Genomic DNA, 19,427 nt, shown 5'->3' with positions numbered 1-19,427 from the left:
TTAAAACTGCATATGTCTATTCTGACGTGTCGTCAGTTGTATGATATGAAATTAGCTAGTAAAAGCAGAATTTGAAGCGCAGGTATAGGCAACATTTGTGTTTGATACAATTGTGTTTATCTAATGGTGACGAACAATCAAACGTTTCGTGTAAGTCCTACATCGTTATGTCCTGCTTCCTGTTGTATTTTATGTAACATTTTTCTTGTAAATTTTGTATGCAGTCTTAAAACCTCTGTTTATAGTCATTATCCTTTTTATCAGGGTAGAGAAAATAAAAAAAATAATTGCTGTAATCCTTTTGCTTCATTTAGATCTTGTGAAGGTGTAGAATTCATCCCACATATTGCCAGAGGATATTTTAAGAAACAGGACCAGGACAAGATTCAAACATCTTTGGAGAAGGTAAAGAATGATTTGCAAACTCTGAAGTCCAAAACGCAAAACGAGTTAAAGGAGTTGAATAAGCAACGTAGTGATATACTTGATGATATTCAGGATTTTAAGAAACGTATCATCAAAAGGGTTGAAGAGTTAGAGGAGAAGTCGGTTAATGAAATACAGAACAAGCATAAAGAGCTAGTTGACGATATAAATGCTTCTTGCATAACAATCGATAAAAAGCTGAAAGATGTTGAAAGTCAACTTGACAAACTCAAATGTTCAAAAAGCGTCAATGAAGCTCAGACATTTGTAGACATAAAACATGGCGAAAAGATGATTTCATATGGAAATGATAGCGTCAATATGATTACTGCCAGAGGGATTGCAACGATAGCATTTGAGGTGAACAAAGCTATTGAGAATTACGTACACGTGACACAATCACTAGGAAAACTGACAGTTAAGACCCCGACAGCGGCTACAGGTATCAGTAACATTTATATATCATTAGTTTCATCTGCATTCAAAACTTGATAGGCCGAAAGCAAGGTACTGTGGTAAGTCTTTGCCCGTAATAACTCAGTGGACGTCTGCTCTAAATTTTATTCGCTATTTTCATTTATACTTTGCAGAAATTATCTGTGCATGACATTTTACCGGCAATCTAATATATTTGAATCAACACAGAATACTGCATGTTATAAAAACAACAACAAGAAAAAAGGAAGAAAAGAAAAAAAGTCTTCTTCAAATGAAAAGTTATAAAAGTTTTATATTCTTTCAAAGGAAATATCTCTAGCGTGACAGTTTCGTACTACCCGATCATTCTTAAACATGATAGTTTAGGGGGTCTTATAGTTACACTTAAAATCTTAAAAGTATTCCCACCAGCGGTCAAAATTCTATGTGACTTCTTTGTGACCCTCACTAAACTGTCGCAGTGACGGCGGGACAAGTTTCCTCTGCAAAGTTACATGTATATAGCGTTACGACTAATGGTAACAAATGCTTGTTAATTGAAATGCTATAATTTACAAAAAAACAAACCAGCAACTAGTAACAATATCACTGTTTATCATGAAAAGTAGCAATACAAATACATCTTAAAAATGTAACTAGCCGCCAAGTCCAACCTCATATGCAAGGATAGTCCAATTTCTGTGCTGGTCAAATTTTAGTCCAAACAGTAATAATTCAGAATTATTCACAAATCGAAACTGACTGATTTTTAATGACCAAATGATTAAAATTCTCTGTTGAAAGATAACTTTTCTAAACAAAAATGTTAATATAAAGCCTTCAGATATTAAATGTCAAAACTAGGAATATTTTTTGATTAAGAAAAACAGAAAAGTTTTCATTAAGATCTTACTTTAGGTTCTACCTTGTCCTCAGACAGGTTCGTATTCAAAGTTTCATGGAAGGTTCAAGAACGTTCATGTATCACCAAAAATAAAAAGAAGACTTTAGAAAAATAAAAAACAATCCGGACAACAACCAGTTTTTCTGTATTTTGCATATAATTAAAATGTACTTGTTGGATTTTTGGAGCAACCCGTCTACAATATCTTTGCGTTACAGCATATTTTTGTTGTGGGCCCACTTTGTGATGCATGGCTCTATGGCTGTGTTTAGGATGCTCTGTGCTCTGTGCTTTCGTGAAATCTACCTCCCCTTTTTATCTTTTAAAATTTAACACCCTGTTTATCAGTATGGTAGTAGAACATTCGGGAACACAATAGAATATAACTCACATACACGATGTCACAAAACTGGGTCAGTTAACAGTTAAATATCAAACAAATAATAGCTTTAGGGGAAATGACATAACGCCTTCACACTAGTTAGAAAAGAAAGTTTTTTTAAGTAAAGCTTTCATTTCGATTTACTTCGTAATACAAATGAATACAAATGAAACATATATATTGCTTGAAAAAGAAATTGAATGCTTCAATACATCATATGCACAAGTATAACACATATATTAAATAACATTCTCTTTTATTAAATGCAGAGCAAATCCTTGATCTGGTATAAGGGTTTCTTTTCCCTTAATATTTTACAGTAAAAGACTTCAACTCGCCAATCTATGATTTTTCATTTTGTAAATAAGGAGAGGATATTCGTCATTGAAGACAACAGTAGGGTACAGGGCAGCATTTGTATATACTTCACATTACTAAATTGCCAAAACGAGAGCTAGACACGACACTCTTTTTCAATATTAGAGTAATTTCTCTGATGTTTGTTAACCTCCTTGAGAAATAAGGCACTGGATGATTAATTTCAAAGTTGTCTTCTGGTAGCAATAACCCAGGCACGAATATCAATAGCATCTACTGCTAGCTTAAATGTTCTTTTTTTTTTAAAAAAAATGGTGCCAACAAAACTTGTTCACTCTTAAGTATGACCTTCATTTTTTCAAATAGTTTTTGGCATATAGCATTCCAGACAAATTTTGAATTTTTAGTCAGCAAACTTTTTAAGGTTTGAGCAATAAAAGATAATTTGACAACATTTTCTGTAATATCCTGCCATACCGAGAAAACATATAAGTTGTCAATTTGTATAAGTTGTAAGTTTACAAGCTGGAACTGGAAAATCAGCGATTGATTAAACCTTAGCATCAATGGGTTTTTCTTGACTCTGTCCAACAATATGACCTAAGAAAAAGCACAGGCTTTACAAAATTCACTTTTTGATAGATTTATTGTCAAATATGCCTCACTTTTGAAGAAATTCTATATCGTCTGCTTTATATAGACTTTGCTTAGTTTGGTATAATTTATGATTACATCATGTATTTATCCATCACATCCTTAAATCCCAGAAATAATGGCATTTACAAGCCGTTGAAACGTTGCAGGTGAATTGTTCATTCCAGATGGCAAAGTTTTGTACTGAAATAACCATTTCTGAAATTTGTTAGCTTTATCTGTTAGAGAAACATGCAAAACTACTTTGAACAAATAAAAATTTGTTACAAATTTTGCATGTCTAACTTTATCCATACAGTTGTCAACTCTAGAAATAGGAAATGAAACAGGTTTTGTGACGCTGTTAACTTGTTAACTGTGGCTTAATTCGTTCTATGAAATCATTGTCCAACAAACATCTTATTTCTTCTTTTAAATATGTCTGTTTTGTAGAAAACGTTCCATATGGATATTGTTCGATTCGAATAGAATTTGTAAGCTCAATGTCATGACAGATTTTATCAGTTCTATTTAAAACATCTGGAAACGAATGTCCATTTTCTTGGATAAGTTGTTTCAGCTGCACGCTATGATGAGGTTCTAAATGAAAAGTTTTTCATGAAAGTGTTGTAGAATATCTGAATTCTGAAGTTTTATTTGTCCGTAGACAATGCTGTTATAACATTCAATATCACATTCATTTGAATTTTCAATTTTCTCACTTATAGGTAATATAACACTAACAGGATGTGGGACAGAGTAACTTCTGTCAGTACATCTTTTAACATATTTCTACGGACGGAGGAAGCAAAAGTAACTATCTACTTCTGATATTTATATAACATAACCGTTTTGGCTTGCACCTCCCAGGAGTGTTAAATTAAATGATGTAATTCACATTACTTGACTGTGTATCAACAGTATAAGAACCGTAATATGAAGGGATACATAAAAAGTACCAAAACTCTGTCATCCGGTTTAAAACTTTTTTCTTCGGCACACTGATTACATCTTGATATCATGTTTTTATCAGATTGCAAATTTGAACGTACCAATTCACAAGTTTTTAAAAAAGAACACAATTTAGTTATGACGTAGCAAATTGTCATCTCTCTTTAAGCAATTTTAAAAGTCCAGGACAGTGTAGCCAAAAACTTTTTCAAATGGACTGAAGCCAAGTGGTTCTTGTAATGACTCCGACCACGAATACTTTGATCCAAGTCAAAACAATATGTTCTAAATCATATTTTTCAGTGTTTGATGATCTTTCTAAGGCACTTTGGTTTTCTGGATGCTAGGATTAAAAGTTGTATTGTTTTATGCCTAAGGTATGTTATATTTGTTGAAATAAGTTGGACATAACATTAGAACCTTGTATAGACTGTTCAGATTGATTTAGTTTTAGGCAAAGGACCAACACTGACCTCGTTTCTGACTAGGTTTGCCTGCCATTTATGACAATACCTACAATATCTTACAAATCAGATTTTAACATAAGGTTAAGAAGATGATTTAAGGTTTGTTGTATATTTTATTTACACGAGACAGGGAAAGAATTTCCAAACGAAAAATTTTGGGACTACAACTTGGTAAACTACTGTTCATTCAACATCAGCGGGTACATCTGGAGGCCGCTATTTTCTCATTGAAATCCGTAACCGTTACGGTTGTTTGATAAAATAGCAGACAGGGACCTCTGAATCTTCTTCTTCATTAACAGCCTTTTGAAACAATAATAAATATTACTGTTTTGTTCCTGAATAAGTTGTGACCTTGACAGTGAGTTATGACCGTGATCATTGAAAAGAGAATGATCGGAGAAGTTGTCAAAGTTGAACAGATATATTTCAAGAAACAGATTTATTGTCTCAGAATTATATATTTCATTGATAATAGTATAAGACAAATCTATTTCTGACACAAGTTAACTCTCTTAGCCTTAGAACGAGTAGAAGGTCTGGTACTTCCTGCTCAACTGGTACGTCAGGTCTAATACCAACAGTCACAGGGCCAGTAACTTAAAAAAAAACATTATTGAGAGAAAAGAACAAAAGGTAATAGGTAAGGGAAGCACAGAGCACCACAAAAACAGCCACAGAGCCACGCATTTGCAAAGTAGGCCCACAACGATAGGAAACTATAACGGAAAAATATAAAATAAAATTAAAGCCACATTAACCCTGTGCATAAGTACATTTATACTAGAAGAAGTGTTCTCAGAGAAAGGCAGGAGATCTGTACAAATAAGCGATTGCGAAACTACGTTATCCTATAAGATTTTAAAAGGATCATAACCATTCGACATAAATGGCTGATAAACCTCCATGATAGAGATTAACATTCAGATATAATCTCCAGCTTTCTTGCAATACCTGCAAATAAATAGAGATAATTGTTTTTTCAACAGGCTTATTACCTGTAAATTTTGATTTTTGAGAATGTCCTGTATTAAAATTTATAACAGCATGAAAACCTAGAGGTATTTTGTGAAAAAATATTTATTTTGAAAATATTTGGTGTTTGAAGGAAACCTTAAAGTTAAAGTATAATCCTGAGCCAATTTAGCATCCTCTCCTAAATTTTCGACCTTATGTTCATGCCTGTAAACTGAAATGACTTCCCATGTAATTGTTATTTTCAATTGTCTTGCTCAAGTCAAAGACAATAAAGGTCAGGACAACAATATGCAGAGTCTTGTAAAATTCAGCATTACCTCTTGCTCTTTTTGTCGTTTACCGGAATGTTTGTTAACCTATAATTCACATACAACACAACCGACTAAATGTATTTACAAGTAAAATCGACTTCATTAGAAATAAAATATTTAATAAAGCACATTGTAAATTACTTGCCTGACACGTTGTCTTCCGACTGATAAATATACTATTAGTATGTTCGACAGGGACATGCAGAAACAATTAGTTTTGACAAAAACTACCTTAATAAATACTGTATGTGCGAGGAGGATATTCGATTTGATTGTTTTAAAGACCTCTATATGGAACATTAGTTGTTAAGGTTTCAAGCATGGTCCTCTTATTTTATAATGATTGTCACGTAATATATTTGACGATTACTTATATACAGCAGCACATACATATACCAAACCAGGTATGTAAATTTGTATAAGGATGTTTTAGTAGTCTCTTGTTATGCTGAGTTTTTGGTGATTTTACCTTGTGTTTTGTAGTATTCAGATGAGCAATATATGGCGGTCACCATAGCCCTCTTTTTAAACTTTATTTCAGCCCGATCAATTTTGAAATTTGTTCATTTATACTTATAGAGGTGGAAGTAGAATATAGCTATGAAGCAGAGCAGTCAGATGAGTTAACGTTAAAGGTTGGTGATATCATCAAGAATGTGACAATATGTGAAGGAGGTTGGTGGGAGGGAGAACTCGATGGCAAGAGAGGAACGTTCCCTGATAACTTTGTTAAGGTAACATTACCGATGTTATAATTATGTTTGTTAACAATGATTCTTGCATAGAGCTGCTATTTTATCTTTTTATAAGGTAAGTAAAGGTGTGTAAGCAGACACATTCATGCGCTCACGTTCTGTAAACACATTTTTTATATATGCGCGTTCCCTGACCAGGTGTTAAACATTTAGGGCCTACAATGGATACTTCAAATGGAAATGACGTCTACATGATCGAACAAAACTGGCAATCCCGCGCATTTCACGAGCATAATAATGATGATGGTAGACAAAATAAATATCTTTAATTTTTACACTGTTCATGCTAGAATGACGTTTACGCATGCTTACTTAATATGATATCAGCAGGTTAGCTCTAAAATTAGGTACACTCGTTCTATTAGGCACTGATACAATCCAATCCCTCGGGATTCTACAGATTTTATAACATGAAGATAAAACAGGTGTTATTCCTGTATAAAAAGTCTGTTTTGGAATACATTTTTGTTTTGAAAAACGTGTACAGCTGAAATAAAGGTTTGTTACTGACCATAAGATCAGGTTAATGTATCAGAAAACAATCAATCTATTTAGGTACAATACAGTGGTCTAGTCTATAATTTATATCTTCACATTTTGTTCGACATATTTAAGGACATTGTTGGAGCATTTTGCAAATTTGCCGATCTGTTTACTTCCTTATTCTTTTTCGGGGTCACACATGAAGTTTAATAGTTGCAAACTCTATCGGACTATCCGAGTTAGTCGAATGAAAATCTTTTAGGAGTTAAAAGGCGGTTAGGGAAATGAAATTCAAAACGGAGATGACCAAGTACAAGTAAGAAGACGGAAAAGTAATGAAAATATTATATGGCTCTTACTGATATTTTTGTGCAATTTGTATGCATGTGGAAGTGATAACTTATATCTATATTGGTAATATACGTGTAGGAACTCATAATTTACAATTATACTTGGCATTATTGAAACGTTACCACTTAATATATACATCTTTACTTGTTTATACAATATCAACGTCACTTTTTCATGTCATGTGCGCGGTCTATTACTCATAGGTGAGAAGAGCACATACGACGTGCAATTTCACGACATGAAAGCTCGGTGTCAACCATGACAATGGCCTGATGGCGTTGATCGTGCCTTAAACGTGGCATTCTTAGCAATGATACTCTGGAGTTTTTAACGTATTCCTTTTAGTCTTTCGACTAACTTTCAAGTGCGATGAATAATTTGCGATAGATTTTTTGTACATGTCGACATTTTGCACGTGCAGCCCGTGCCTCAAATGGAGTTAATTGACTTTGACAAATCTTTACACCAGTGACGTCTCAGCTGCGTCAAAAATGTAGTCGTGTTATGCTTTTGACACAGTCCAGTGCGATTTTTAAAATATAAGTGACTTTAGGGTAGTAACTTTTCAGTTACGCTGAGTAAAGATAATCAGGCATAAGCAAAGGAAGAAAATAGTTTTTAAAAAGTATTTTATCTAGAAGCGAGTTTTGTTTATAAAAATTCAGTCGAAATATTTTTTATCTAAATAACACAGAATTTAGTACCCATGGTTTTTTTTTTTTTTTTTTTTTTTTTTTTTTTTTTTTTTTTTTTTTTTTTTTTTTTAAAAAAAAAAAAAAAAAAAAAAAAAAAAAAAAAAAAAAAAAAAAAAATAGAAAGTTATCCTTAAGTTCTTTTTGAAGTTGTATATTGGTGGCAGTTCTATTCAGATAAATTAGGATCAAATATTTAACCTTTGGGCAGTAACTTTTGTCTCCATTTAAATCTCTAATTCAATTGTTCATTTTTCAAAAAGATTTACGGCACGTTGTATAAATATTTCCAATGAAACATTGAAATGTTCTTATTAAAAATTCATTTTAGTTATGGCCAATGTATATTTTAAATTAATAATGATAGAAAATTCATTTAGGAACAGGTTTTTGAATTATGTTTATTCGTATTTCAGTGATTAGTTGTAAAATGGTTAATTAACCTTTGTCATCTGTTTTACAGTAAAACTCTGATCATATTGGATGTGTAAAAAAAGAAGTGTCCAGGCTCTAGAAAAAGAATTGGCAACAAAACCCTGTCAGAGACCCCATTTGAAAGAAAATGATTAATGTCAACTTTACATTATTCCGTTTAAACCTATTTATACTACAGAAAAAGTTTGAATATATATTTATGTTTATGATAATTTGGTAATTTACCTTGAATTAAGTTATTTAAACTATTTCAACTTAATTAAATGTGTAGAATGGAAGTCTTTTTCTGAAAAATGAACTTGCAAACCGAATCCGATAGATCCAATGTTATGAAAATGCGTTATAGATTCCTTTTGTTTTTTTAATATTTATTGAACAGTTTCATGAATAATATTTTGTGTTTTGTAGTTATTCAATAAGCAATATATGGCGTTCACATAGCCCTTATTTAACTTTTTTAGCCCATCAATTTAAATTTTTCATTTATTTTTAAGGTGGAAGTAGAATACTATAACAGAGGTCAGATGAGTTCGTTAAAGGTTGTGTATCTCAAATTGACAATATGTGAGGAGGTTGGTGGAGGAGAACCATGCAAGTAGGAGTTCTGATATTGTTAAGGTAATACGTGTTAAATTATGTTTTTAAATGATTCTGCATAAGCTGTATTTTATCTTTTATTAGTAAGTAAGGTGTGTAAGCAGACAGAATCTTGGTCAGTTCGTTAACACAATTTGTATACATCGTTCACCAGTGTAAAGTTTAGGGCACAATGGATACTTCAAAGAAATGCGCTAATGATCGAACAAAACTGAACCGCATTTCTCGAGCTAATAATGTATGGTGCAAAAATTATCTTTATTTTACACTGTCTGCTAGAATGACGTTTGCATGCACTTATTTAACACAGTTAGCTTAAAATTAGGTACACTCGTTCTAGCACTGATAAATTCCAAGCCTCGGATCTACAATTATAAATGAAGATAAAACATGTTTCTGATAAAAATTGTCTGGATCATTTTGTTTTGAAAAATGTAAGCTAATAAGTTGTTACGAATAAATCAGTTAATTATCAGAAACATCAACTATTTAGGTAAAAGTGGTCTAGTCATTTATATTTACATTTGGACATTTTAAGGACATGTTGAGCATTTCAATTGCCGACTGTTCTTCTATTCTTTCGGGTCCACAGAAGTTTAATAGTTCAAACATGGACTATCCGAGTTATCCGATGAAAATCTTTTGGAGTTAAGGTTTGGAATGAAATTCAACGGAGATACAGTACAATAAGAAGACGAAAAGTAATGAAAATATTAATGCTTTAGATATTTGGCAATTGTATCATGTAATATACTTAATCTTATTGAATATTGAGGAACTCATATTTACATTAACTTGGCTATTGAACTTACCATTAATATATCTTTTACTTGTTATAAATATCAACTCCTTTCTGTCTGTCCGGGTCATAACTCATAGGTGAAAGAGCTAACGAGTGCAATTCACGAATGAAACTCGGGTCAACCATGAAAGCCTGAGGGTTGATACGTGCTTAACGGGCTTCTTGAATGATACTCTGGATTTTACGTTTTTTACTTTACTAACTTTCAAGGGATATAATTTGCGATAATTTTTTGTACTTGCATTTTGCAGTGCCACTCTAAATGGAGTTAATTGTTTGACAATCTTTACAGTGACGTCTAGCTCTCAAAATGAGTCGTTATGCTTTTGACACAGTCAGTCGTTTTTAAAAATAAGCTTGGGTTATTTGTTACTGGATTAGCAAGAAGAAGTAAAATATTTTAGTTTTTTCTAAGTCAGTTTTTAATAATTGCGAATTTTTTTACAATCCGAATTTAGTCACCTGCTAATGGTTTTTGTGTTGAAAACCTTTCTAGTAAAAGTAAAAAAGTTGTCGTAAAGTTTTAAAATTTTTTGTTTTGTTAAATTATATTTATAGAGAGTTGTCTAGTGTTTTTTTTAAAGAATTTAATATTTGTCTATTTCAAAGGAAAATTTAAGAATCTGAAATTTGATTTTTAGAATTGATGTTTTTTTTATGTTAATCAATTGGTGTAATTATCAGTAGTTAAACAGGCATGGTGGGTAAAATTATGTCCGTATAGAAAATTTTGAAAGTCTTATAAATTCATAAAGTTTTTAAAAATTAAGGCATAAGATTGGTGTGATCATTAACAAACTGATAAGTTTGAAAATTTCTTACTTGTTAAATCCATCTTTGTAATTTATGATATCAGGTAGTTCTTTTCAGTATTAGATTTATCACAAGGTTTAACTTTGGTGTAACATTTATGCTCGTCCATTTAAAACTTCTGAATTAGTTAAGGCTATTGTTGTTTAACAGATGTATCATGTACTTATTATTCAAGAATTTTCTCAGCTTTGAAATGTTTCTTATGGAATTCCATTTTCCATTATGACTAATTGTATCACAGTTTAAATGCAAGTAAGCATAGATAATACTTGCATTGGAAACAGGTTTTTGAATTTATGTTTAGTTTATGTTCATGAAGGCAAATGTAATTTATAGGTTAAAAACCTTTATTCTTCTGTATTTTAAGTAACAATTAACAATTGAGGGAATAAAGGATATGTCCAGTAGAAATAAAGTATTGCAAACAAAAATACTGTCAGTGGACCACCAGTGTTAGAAAGAAAATGTATATAGTACCATTTAACACTTCTCACCTGTTTTAAACTCACTTTATAAAACGTGGAAATATACAGATGAATAGTAATATTTATAGTTTGATACATTTGGAATTTTGTGCAATAAGTAATATCTTATTTAAAATTAATTACATATTGTTTCCATTCACTTTAAATTTTCAAGCAAATTATTGAATTTTAATTCCGAACTCATTAGGTTTAATAAAATTACGGAAAGAGTATGGTTATACAGGTCTTTTTTATTCTCATAATTTAATTTTGTATACATTGATGAATCATAATCTTTTTTTTGTAATTCAGGAATAATGGTTTCCCATAGCTTCTTAAATTTTTCTCTTTAGTGTATTTATGAATTTGTTTTTACTTTAGATGAATTTGTTTTAGAATCGAGAGCAGTGATAATTACGTAAAGGTTGTGAATATCACAGAATGTACATATGGAAGAGTGGTAGGAGCTCATGAAGAGAGAAGAGTTCCCTGAAATTTGTTAAGGTATTACCGATGTATAATTTTATTAACATTTTGATAGCTGCTATTATACTTTAGGTAAGTTAAGTGAACAGACAGATCTGGTTCACGTTTTTAAATGATTATTTTATTGCTTCTAGTGGTATAAACTTAGGGCCAAATGGATTCAAATGGAAAGACTTTCTGAAGATAACATGCAACCCCATTTCGATAATAATAATGATGAGCAAAATAAATATTTTAATTTTTCCTTTCAGCAATGAGATTAGATTGACTATATTTATCATGTTAGCTCAAAATTGACGTTTATAGCCTTACATCAATCCCTCGGATTAAATTTTATAAGAGTAAAACAGGTGTTATTCCTGTATAAAAAGTCTGTTTGGAATACATTTTTGTTTTGAAAAACGTGTACAGCTGAAATAAAGGTTTGTTACTGACCATAAGATCAGGTTAATGTATCAGAAAACACTCAATCTATTTAGGTACAATACAGTGGTCTAGTCTATAATTTATATCTTCACATTTTGTTCGACATATTTAAGGACATTGTTGGAGCATTTTGCAAATTTGCCGATCTGTTTACTTCCTTATTCTTTTTCGGGGTCACACATGAAGTTTAATAGTTGCAAACTCTATCGGACTATCCGAGTTAGTCGAATGAAAATCTTTTAGGAGTTAAAAGGCGGTTAGGGAAATGAAATTCAAAACGGAGATGACCAAGTACAAGTAAGAAGACGGAAAAGTAATGAAAATATTATATGGCTCTTACTGATATTTTTGTGCAATTTGTATGCATGTGGAAGTGATAACTTATATCTATATTGGTAATATACGTGTAGGAACTCATAATTTACAATTATACTTGGCATTATTGAAACGTTACCACTTAATATATACATCTTTACTTGTTTATACAATATCAACGTCACTTTTTCATGTCATGTGCGCGGTCTATTACTCATAGGTGAGAAGAGCACATACGACGTGCAATTTCACGACATGAAAGCTCGGTGTCAACCATGACAATGGCCTGATGGCGTTGATCGTGCCTTAAACGTGGCATTCTTAGCAATGATACTCTGGAGTTTTTAACGTATTCCTTTTAGTCTTTCGACTAACTTTCAAGTGCGATGAATAATTTGCGATAGATTTTTTGTACATGTCGACATTTTGCACGTGCAGCCCGTGCCTCAAATGGAGTTAATTGACTTTGACAAATCTTTACACCAGTGACGTCTCAGCTGCGTCAAAAATGTAGTCGTGTTATGCTTTTGACACAGTCCAGTGCGATTTTTAAAATATAAGTGACTTTAGGGTAGTAACTTTTCAGTTACGCTGAGTAAAGATAATCAGGCATAAGCAAAGGAAGAAAATAGTTTTTAAAAAGTATTTTATCTAGAAGCGAGTTTTGTTTTATAAAAATTCAGTCGAAATATTTTTTATCTAAATAACACAGAATTTAGTACCCATGGTTTCTATGTTTTCGTTTTGTTTTGTGTGATGAAAACCATTTACAAAGTAAAAAAGAAAACAAGTTGTCCGCTGAAAAAAGGTATATCTAAAATGTTCTTTCTGTTTTGTTAAAGTTTTAGTATATCATACGAGAGATTGTCTAGATGTTTGTTTTTTAAAGAAGTTGCGTAAGTATTTGTGTCAGTAATCATTCACAAGAGTAACAATTTAAGAGCATCTGTAAATAAATTTGATTTGTTGAGGAAGTTGACTGTTCTTTGTTCTCATATTTTAATGCAAATATCAAATTGGTCGTACATTTATCCAGTCTATGCTTTCAAACAGGCATGGTGGGTACTGAAATATGTGTCCGTATAGAAACATTTTGAAATGTCCTTAATTCCAAAAGCAGCTAAATAGTTAAGGCATGAAGACGAGAGTGTGATATTTTACACATAACTGATAAGTTAGAAAAGTGTCCTATACCTGTACAGATCCATCTTTGTGAATGTTGTGATATGCTGGTGGACAGTCTCTTATTTCAGATGATTGAGTTGTTATCACAAATGGTTTAACCCATTATGGGCTAGCAACACTGTATGCTCGACGTCCAGTTAAAACTTCTGAATTCATTTATGTTGCATTGTTGTTCTAAAAAAGATAGTACCGTGCTACCTTTAGTTAATATCAAGAATTTACCAATCAGACTTCGCAAATGTTCTCTTATGAAACATTTTCCATTTTCCATTTATCGTGCTCAACTGTATCACAGTTTAAAATTGCAAGTAATGGCATAGATAATACTTGCATTTAGGAACAGGTTTTTGAATTTATGTTTAGTTCGTACTGTTCAGTGATAGTGCAAATGTAATTTATAGGTTAATATAACCTTTATTCTTCTCTGTCTTTTTAAAGATAATCAACGCTGAAGACAAAAATGGAAGGGAAGGTAAAAGGCAAGTATGTCCAGGCTGCAACGAAAAGGAAACTTGGCAAACAAAATACCTGTCAGATGGACCACCAGTGCTTAGAAAGAAAAGTGAGTATAATAAGTACCATTTGTAACACTTCTACACCTGTTTTAACACCTCACTTTATATCAAACGAGGAAAATATCATCAAGATGACATATAATATTTATTAGTTTTGATACATTCTGAGAATTTACTGTGCAATTAAAGTTAATTATACTTATTTTCAAACTTAATTTACATATGTCGTTATGACCATTCGACTGTTCTAAATTTTTCATAGAAATTATTATTTGTTCTTCATCTCCGGAACTCCGATCTAGGTTTCAATAAAAGTTTCTTGGAAAGAGTTGCGTTATCAGCAGTGTCCTTTTGTGTTATTCTTCATAGATATTTCATTTTGATTACAGTTTGCATGGAGATACATACATCTTTGTGTTTTGTAGTATTCAGATGAGCAATATATGGCGGTCACCATAGCCCTCTTTTTAAACTTTATTTCAGCCCGATCAATTTTGAAATTTGTTCATTTATACTTATAGAGGTGGAAGTAGAATATAGCTATGAAGCAGAGCAGTCAGATGAGTTAACGTTAAAGGTTGGTGATATCATCAAGAATGTGACAATATGTGAAGGAGGTTGGTGGGAGGGAGAACTCGATGGCAAGAGAGGAACGTTCCCTGATAACTTTGTTAAGGTAACATTACCGATGTTATAATTATGTTTGTTAACAATGATTCTTGCATAGAGCTGCTATTTTATCTTTTTATAAGGTAAGTAAAGGTGTGTAAGCAGACAGAATCTTGTGTTCACGTTCTGTTAACACATCTTTTTATACATGCGCGTTCCCTGACCAGGTGTTAAACATTTAGGGCCTACAATGGATACTTCAAATGGAAATGACGTCTACATGATCGAACAAAACTGGCAATCCCGCGCATTTCACGAGCATAATAATGATGATGGTAGACAAAATAAATATCTTTAATTTTTACACTGTTCATGCTAGAATGACGTTTACGCATGCTTACTTAATATGATATCAGCAGGTTAGCTCTAAAATTAGGTACACTCGTTCTATTAGGCACTGATACAATCCAATCCCTCGGGATTCTACAGATTTTATAACATGAAGATAAAACAGGTGTTATTCCTGTATAAAAAGTCTGTTTTGGAATACATTTTTGTTTTGAAAAACGTGTACAGCTGAAATAAAGGTTTGTTACTGACCATAAGATCAGGTTAATGTATCAGAAAACACTCAATCTATTTAGGTACAATACAGTGGTCTAGTCTATAATTTATATCTTCACATTTTGTTCGACATATTTAAGGACATTGTTGGAGCATTTTGCAAATTTGCCGATCTGTTTACTTCCTTATTCTTTTTCGGGGTCACACATGAAGTTTAATAGTTGCAAACTCTATCGGACTATCCGAGTTAGTCGAATGAAAATCTTTTAGGAGTTAAAAGGCGGTTAGGGAAATGAAATTCAAAACGGAGATGACCAAGTACAAGTAAGAAGACGGAAAAGTAATGAAAATATTATATGGCTCTTACTGATATTTTTGTGCAATTTGTATGCATGTGGAAGTGATAACTTATATCTATATTGGTAATATACGTGTAGGAACTCATAATTTACAATTATACTTGGCATTATTGAAACGTTACCACTTAATATATACATCTTTACTTGTTTATACAATATCAACGTCACTTTTTCATGTCATGTGCGCGGTCTATTACTCATAGGTGAGAAGAGCACATACGACGTGCAATTTCACGACATGAAAGCTCGGTGTCAACCATGACAATGGCCTGATGGCGTTGATCGTGCCTTAAACGTGGCATTCTTAGCAATGATACTCTGGAGTTTTTAACGTATTCCTTTTAGTCTTTCGACTAACTTTCAAGTGCGATGAATAATTTGCGATAGATTTTTTGTACATGTCGACATTTTGCACGTGCAGCCCGTGCCTCAAATGGAGTTAATTGACTTTGACAAATCTTTACACCAGTGACGTCTCAGCTGCGTCAAAAATGTAGTCGTGTTATGCTTTTGACACAGTCCAGTGCGATTTTTAAAATATAAGTGACTTTAGGGTAGTAACTTTTCAGTTACGCTGAGTAAAGATAATCAGGCATAAGCAAAGGAAGAAAATAGTTTTTAAAAAGTATTTTATCTAGAAGCGAGTTTTGTTTTATAAAAATTCAGTCGAAATATTTTTTATCTAAATAACACAGAATTTAGTACCCATGGTTTCTATGTTTTCGTTTTGTTTTGTGTGATGAAAACCATTTACAAAGTAAAAAAGAAAACAAGTTGTCCGCTGAAAAAAGGTATATCTAAAATGTTCTTTCTGTTTTGTTAAAGTTTTAGTATATCATACGAGAGATTGTCTAGATGTTTGTTTTTTAAAGAAGTTGCGTAAGTATTTGTGTCAGTAATCATTCACAAGAGTAACAATTTAAGAGCATCTGTAAATAAATTTGATTTGTTGAGGAAGTTGACTGTTCTTTGTTCTCATATTTTAATGCAAATATCAAATTGGTCGTACATTTATCCAGTCTATGCTTTCAAACAGGCATGGTGGGTACTGAAATATGTGTCCGTATAGAAACATTTTGAAATGTCCTTAATTCCAAAAGCAGCTAAATAGTTAAGGCATGAAGACGAGAGTGTGATATTTTACACATAACTGATAAGTTAGAAAAGTGTCCTATACCTGTACAGATCCATCTTTGTGAATGTTGTGATATGCTGGTGGACAGTCTCTTATTTCAGATGATTGAGTTGTTATCACAAATGGTTTAACCCATTATGGGCTAGCAACACTGTATGCTCGACGTCCAGTTAAAACTTCTGAATTCATTTATGTTGCATTGTTGTTCTAAAAAAGATAGTACCGTGCTACCTTTAGTTAATATCAAGAATTTACCAATCAGACTTCGCAAATGTTCTCTTATGAAACATTTTCCATTTTCCATTTATCGTGCTCAACTGTATCACAGTTTAAAATTGCAAGTAATGGCATAGATAATACTTGCATTTAGGAACAGGTTTTTGAATTTATGTTTAGTTCGTACTGTTCAGTGATAGTGCAAATGTAATTTATAGGTTAATATAACCTTTATTCTTCTCTGTCTTTTAAAGATAATCAACGCTGAAGACAAAAATGGAAGGGAAGGTAAAAGGCAAGTATGTCCAGGCTGCAACGAAAAGGAAACTTGGCAAACAAAATACCTGTCAGATGGACCACCAGTGCTTAGAAAGAAAAGTGAGTATAATAAGTACCATTTGTAACACTTCTACACCTGTTTTAACACCTCACTTTATATCAAACGAGGAAAATATCATCAAGATGACATATAATATTTATTAGTTTTGATACATTCTGAGAATTTACTGTGCAATTAAAGTTAATTATACTTATTTTCAAACTTAATTTACATATGTCGTTATGACCATTCGACTGTTCTAAATTTTTCATAGAAATTATTATTTGTTCTTCATCTCCGGAACTCCGATCTAGGTTTCAATAAAAGTTTCTTGGAAAGAGTTGCGTTATCAGCAGTGTCCTTTTGTGTTATTCTTCATAGATATTTCATTTTGATTACAGTTTGCATGGAGATACATACATCTTTCAACAGCCTCCTAGTTTATAATCTGAATTTATGTTTGCTTTTGGGAGCATTCACATTAATCGACTAGTAATTATTTGTTTTACAGAAACAAGTTTAATTGAGAAAGCAATAGTTGTTTTCTCTTATGAGGCTGAGCATGAGGATGAACTTACTCTGAAAGTTGGAGACATAGTTTATATTCTTGATAAGAAGCTAGAAGATGCCGGATGGTGTAAAGGGGAGCTGAATGGCAAGATAGGCGTTTTTCCAGAGAATTTTGTAAAAATTTCGTAAAAGAAGAGAATTTAACTATGTTATACTTCATATTTCTAATTTTATGATTAGTCAAAAACATGTTTATTTGGCGGATTTTTTATTCTTATTTGAGACGCTTACAATTGTGAAGATCCTCTTTTTATCCTGTATTTGTATAAAAATGTGTCACACCAAATATGCCAACTTGTATTAATCATATTATAATTTCTTTTTTATATGTCCGTTTTGAAATCCAGGACTTGTTGTGGAAAGCCAATATCAGTCCGTCTGTCAACATGCTCAAGTATTAGGGCTATAGCTTTCAAAATGGATAAATTAGCACTAATTGACAAGGATCCCTATTTTATTTTTGGTCAGTAGACAAAGATCAAGCTCAAAATGATCCAAAGACCACTGAACTGGTCTCAAGACTAATAAAATGAAAACCATCTGACTTTAAGTAATATGTTTCTGTACTGATATTGGACAATTTTGGCTCAGTGACGCAAAGGTCGAAGGTCACAGGGACTTGATTAAATTTTAAGTATTTTATTTCGTTTCTGGACACTCGGTCACAATAGCTAAAGCTTTAAAACTTAACCGGATGACTAAGAATAACTTGAAAAGAACACGGAAGAATATCCAACAGGGAAAGCCACGTTCAAAAAACGCAGCCTCCCCAAAGACACACAAGAACAACTCTCGCACACCATACACAAAAATGAACGCAAAAGGACGAAACAAACAAATACAGGAACACAGTGGGGCACCGCCTTGGAACGGTCAGTGGCAAAACCACCACTGGGGAGTTTAAACCGGTTTATGGTGCACCTAACCTCACTCTTACCCCCACCATGTTCCAACGTCACAAGACAGTGTAAATAAAAATAATCCCCGCCAGGTGAAACCCTAACATACGTAAAGGCAACAGAAGGTATGTAATGTAAAACACAAAGATGCACTTGTAGATATAATATAAAAATGCAATCCTTAAGAACCTAAAACGCATGTACTCAATGCCTTTGCAGAAGACAGAGCAACAAGGGAAACACCCTTAAGGGCCCGACGGAACAGGCCAGAAGACAGAAATCAAAATAGCTCAGTCCTGGTGGGATTTAAGAACTACCAATCATAGAGTCCTCCACCTGATCCGTCAGACACAATCAAAGAGAAAAGCGTAGCGTCCAACTGTAAATGGGTTGAACACCAAACATGCGGTGTGTCTCAAAACCTTGGGTCATAACCTCTTTTCATAAAACGTTTAATTACTTTACTAAATACAATTGGAAAATTGCCATGACCCAAAATCTTACGAAGTTTGTAAACCACATCCCCATAAAAAGCGGGTTTTGATATACCTTCCCGCAGAAGTGATTTTAAATTGCTATTGTATTTTAAAACCAAATCTGAATTACGATAGTAAAATTTAGAAAAGTATTTACGTAATTTATAATAACGG

The 19,427-nt window shown here is 32.5% G+C and overlaps 1 protein-coding gene across 1 annotated transcript; it reads left to right on the top strand.

The window, feature by feature from the left end:
• Positions 1-314: 314 nt before the first annotated feature.
• On the top strand, positions 315-19,427 carry LOC128553778 (CD2-associated protein-like; the record flags this gene model as incomplete). Its single annotated transcript, XM_053534955.1, has 6 exons — positions 315-868; positions 6,367-6,521; positions 14,030-14,153; positions 14,628-14,782; positions 17,244-17,367; positions 17,820-19,427. Coding segments are annotated over 6 exons (1,300 nt in total), but the record flags the coding sequence as incomplete, so codon positions are not given.

The sequence above is a fragment of the Mercenaria mercenaria genome, unplaced genomic scaffold (assembly GCF_021730395.1).
Source record: "Mercenaria mercenaria strain notata unplaced genomic scaffold, MADL_Memer_1 contig_4311, whole genome shotgun sequence".
NCBI classification, from domain to species: Eukaryota; Metazoa; Mollusca; class Bivalvia; order Venerida; family Veneridae; genus Mercenaria; species Mercenaria mercenaria.
This window is presented reverse-complemented; position numbering and strand designations above follow the sequence as displayed.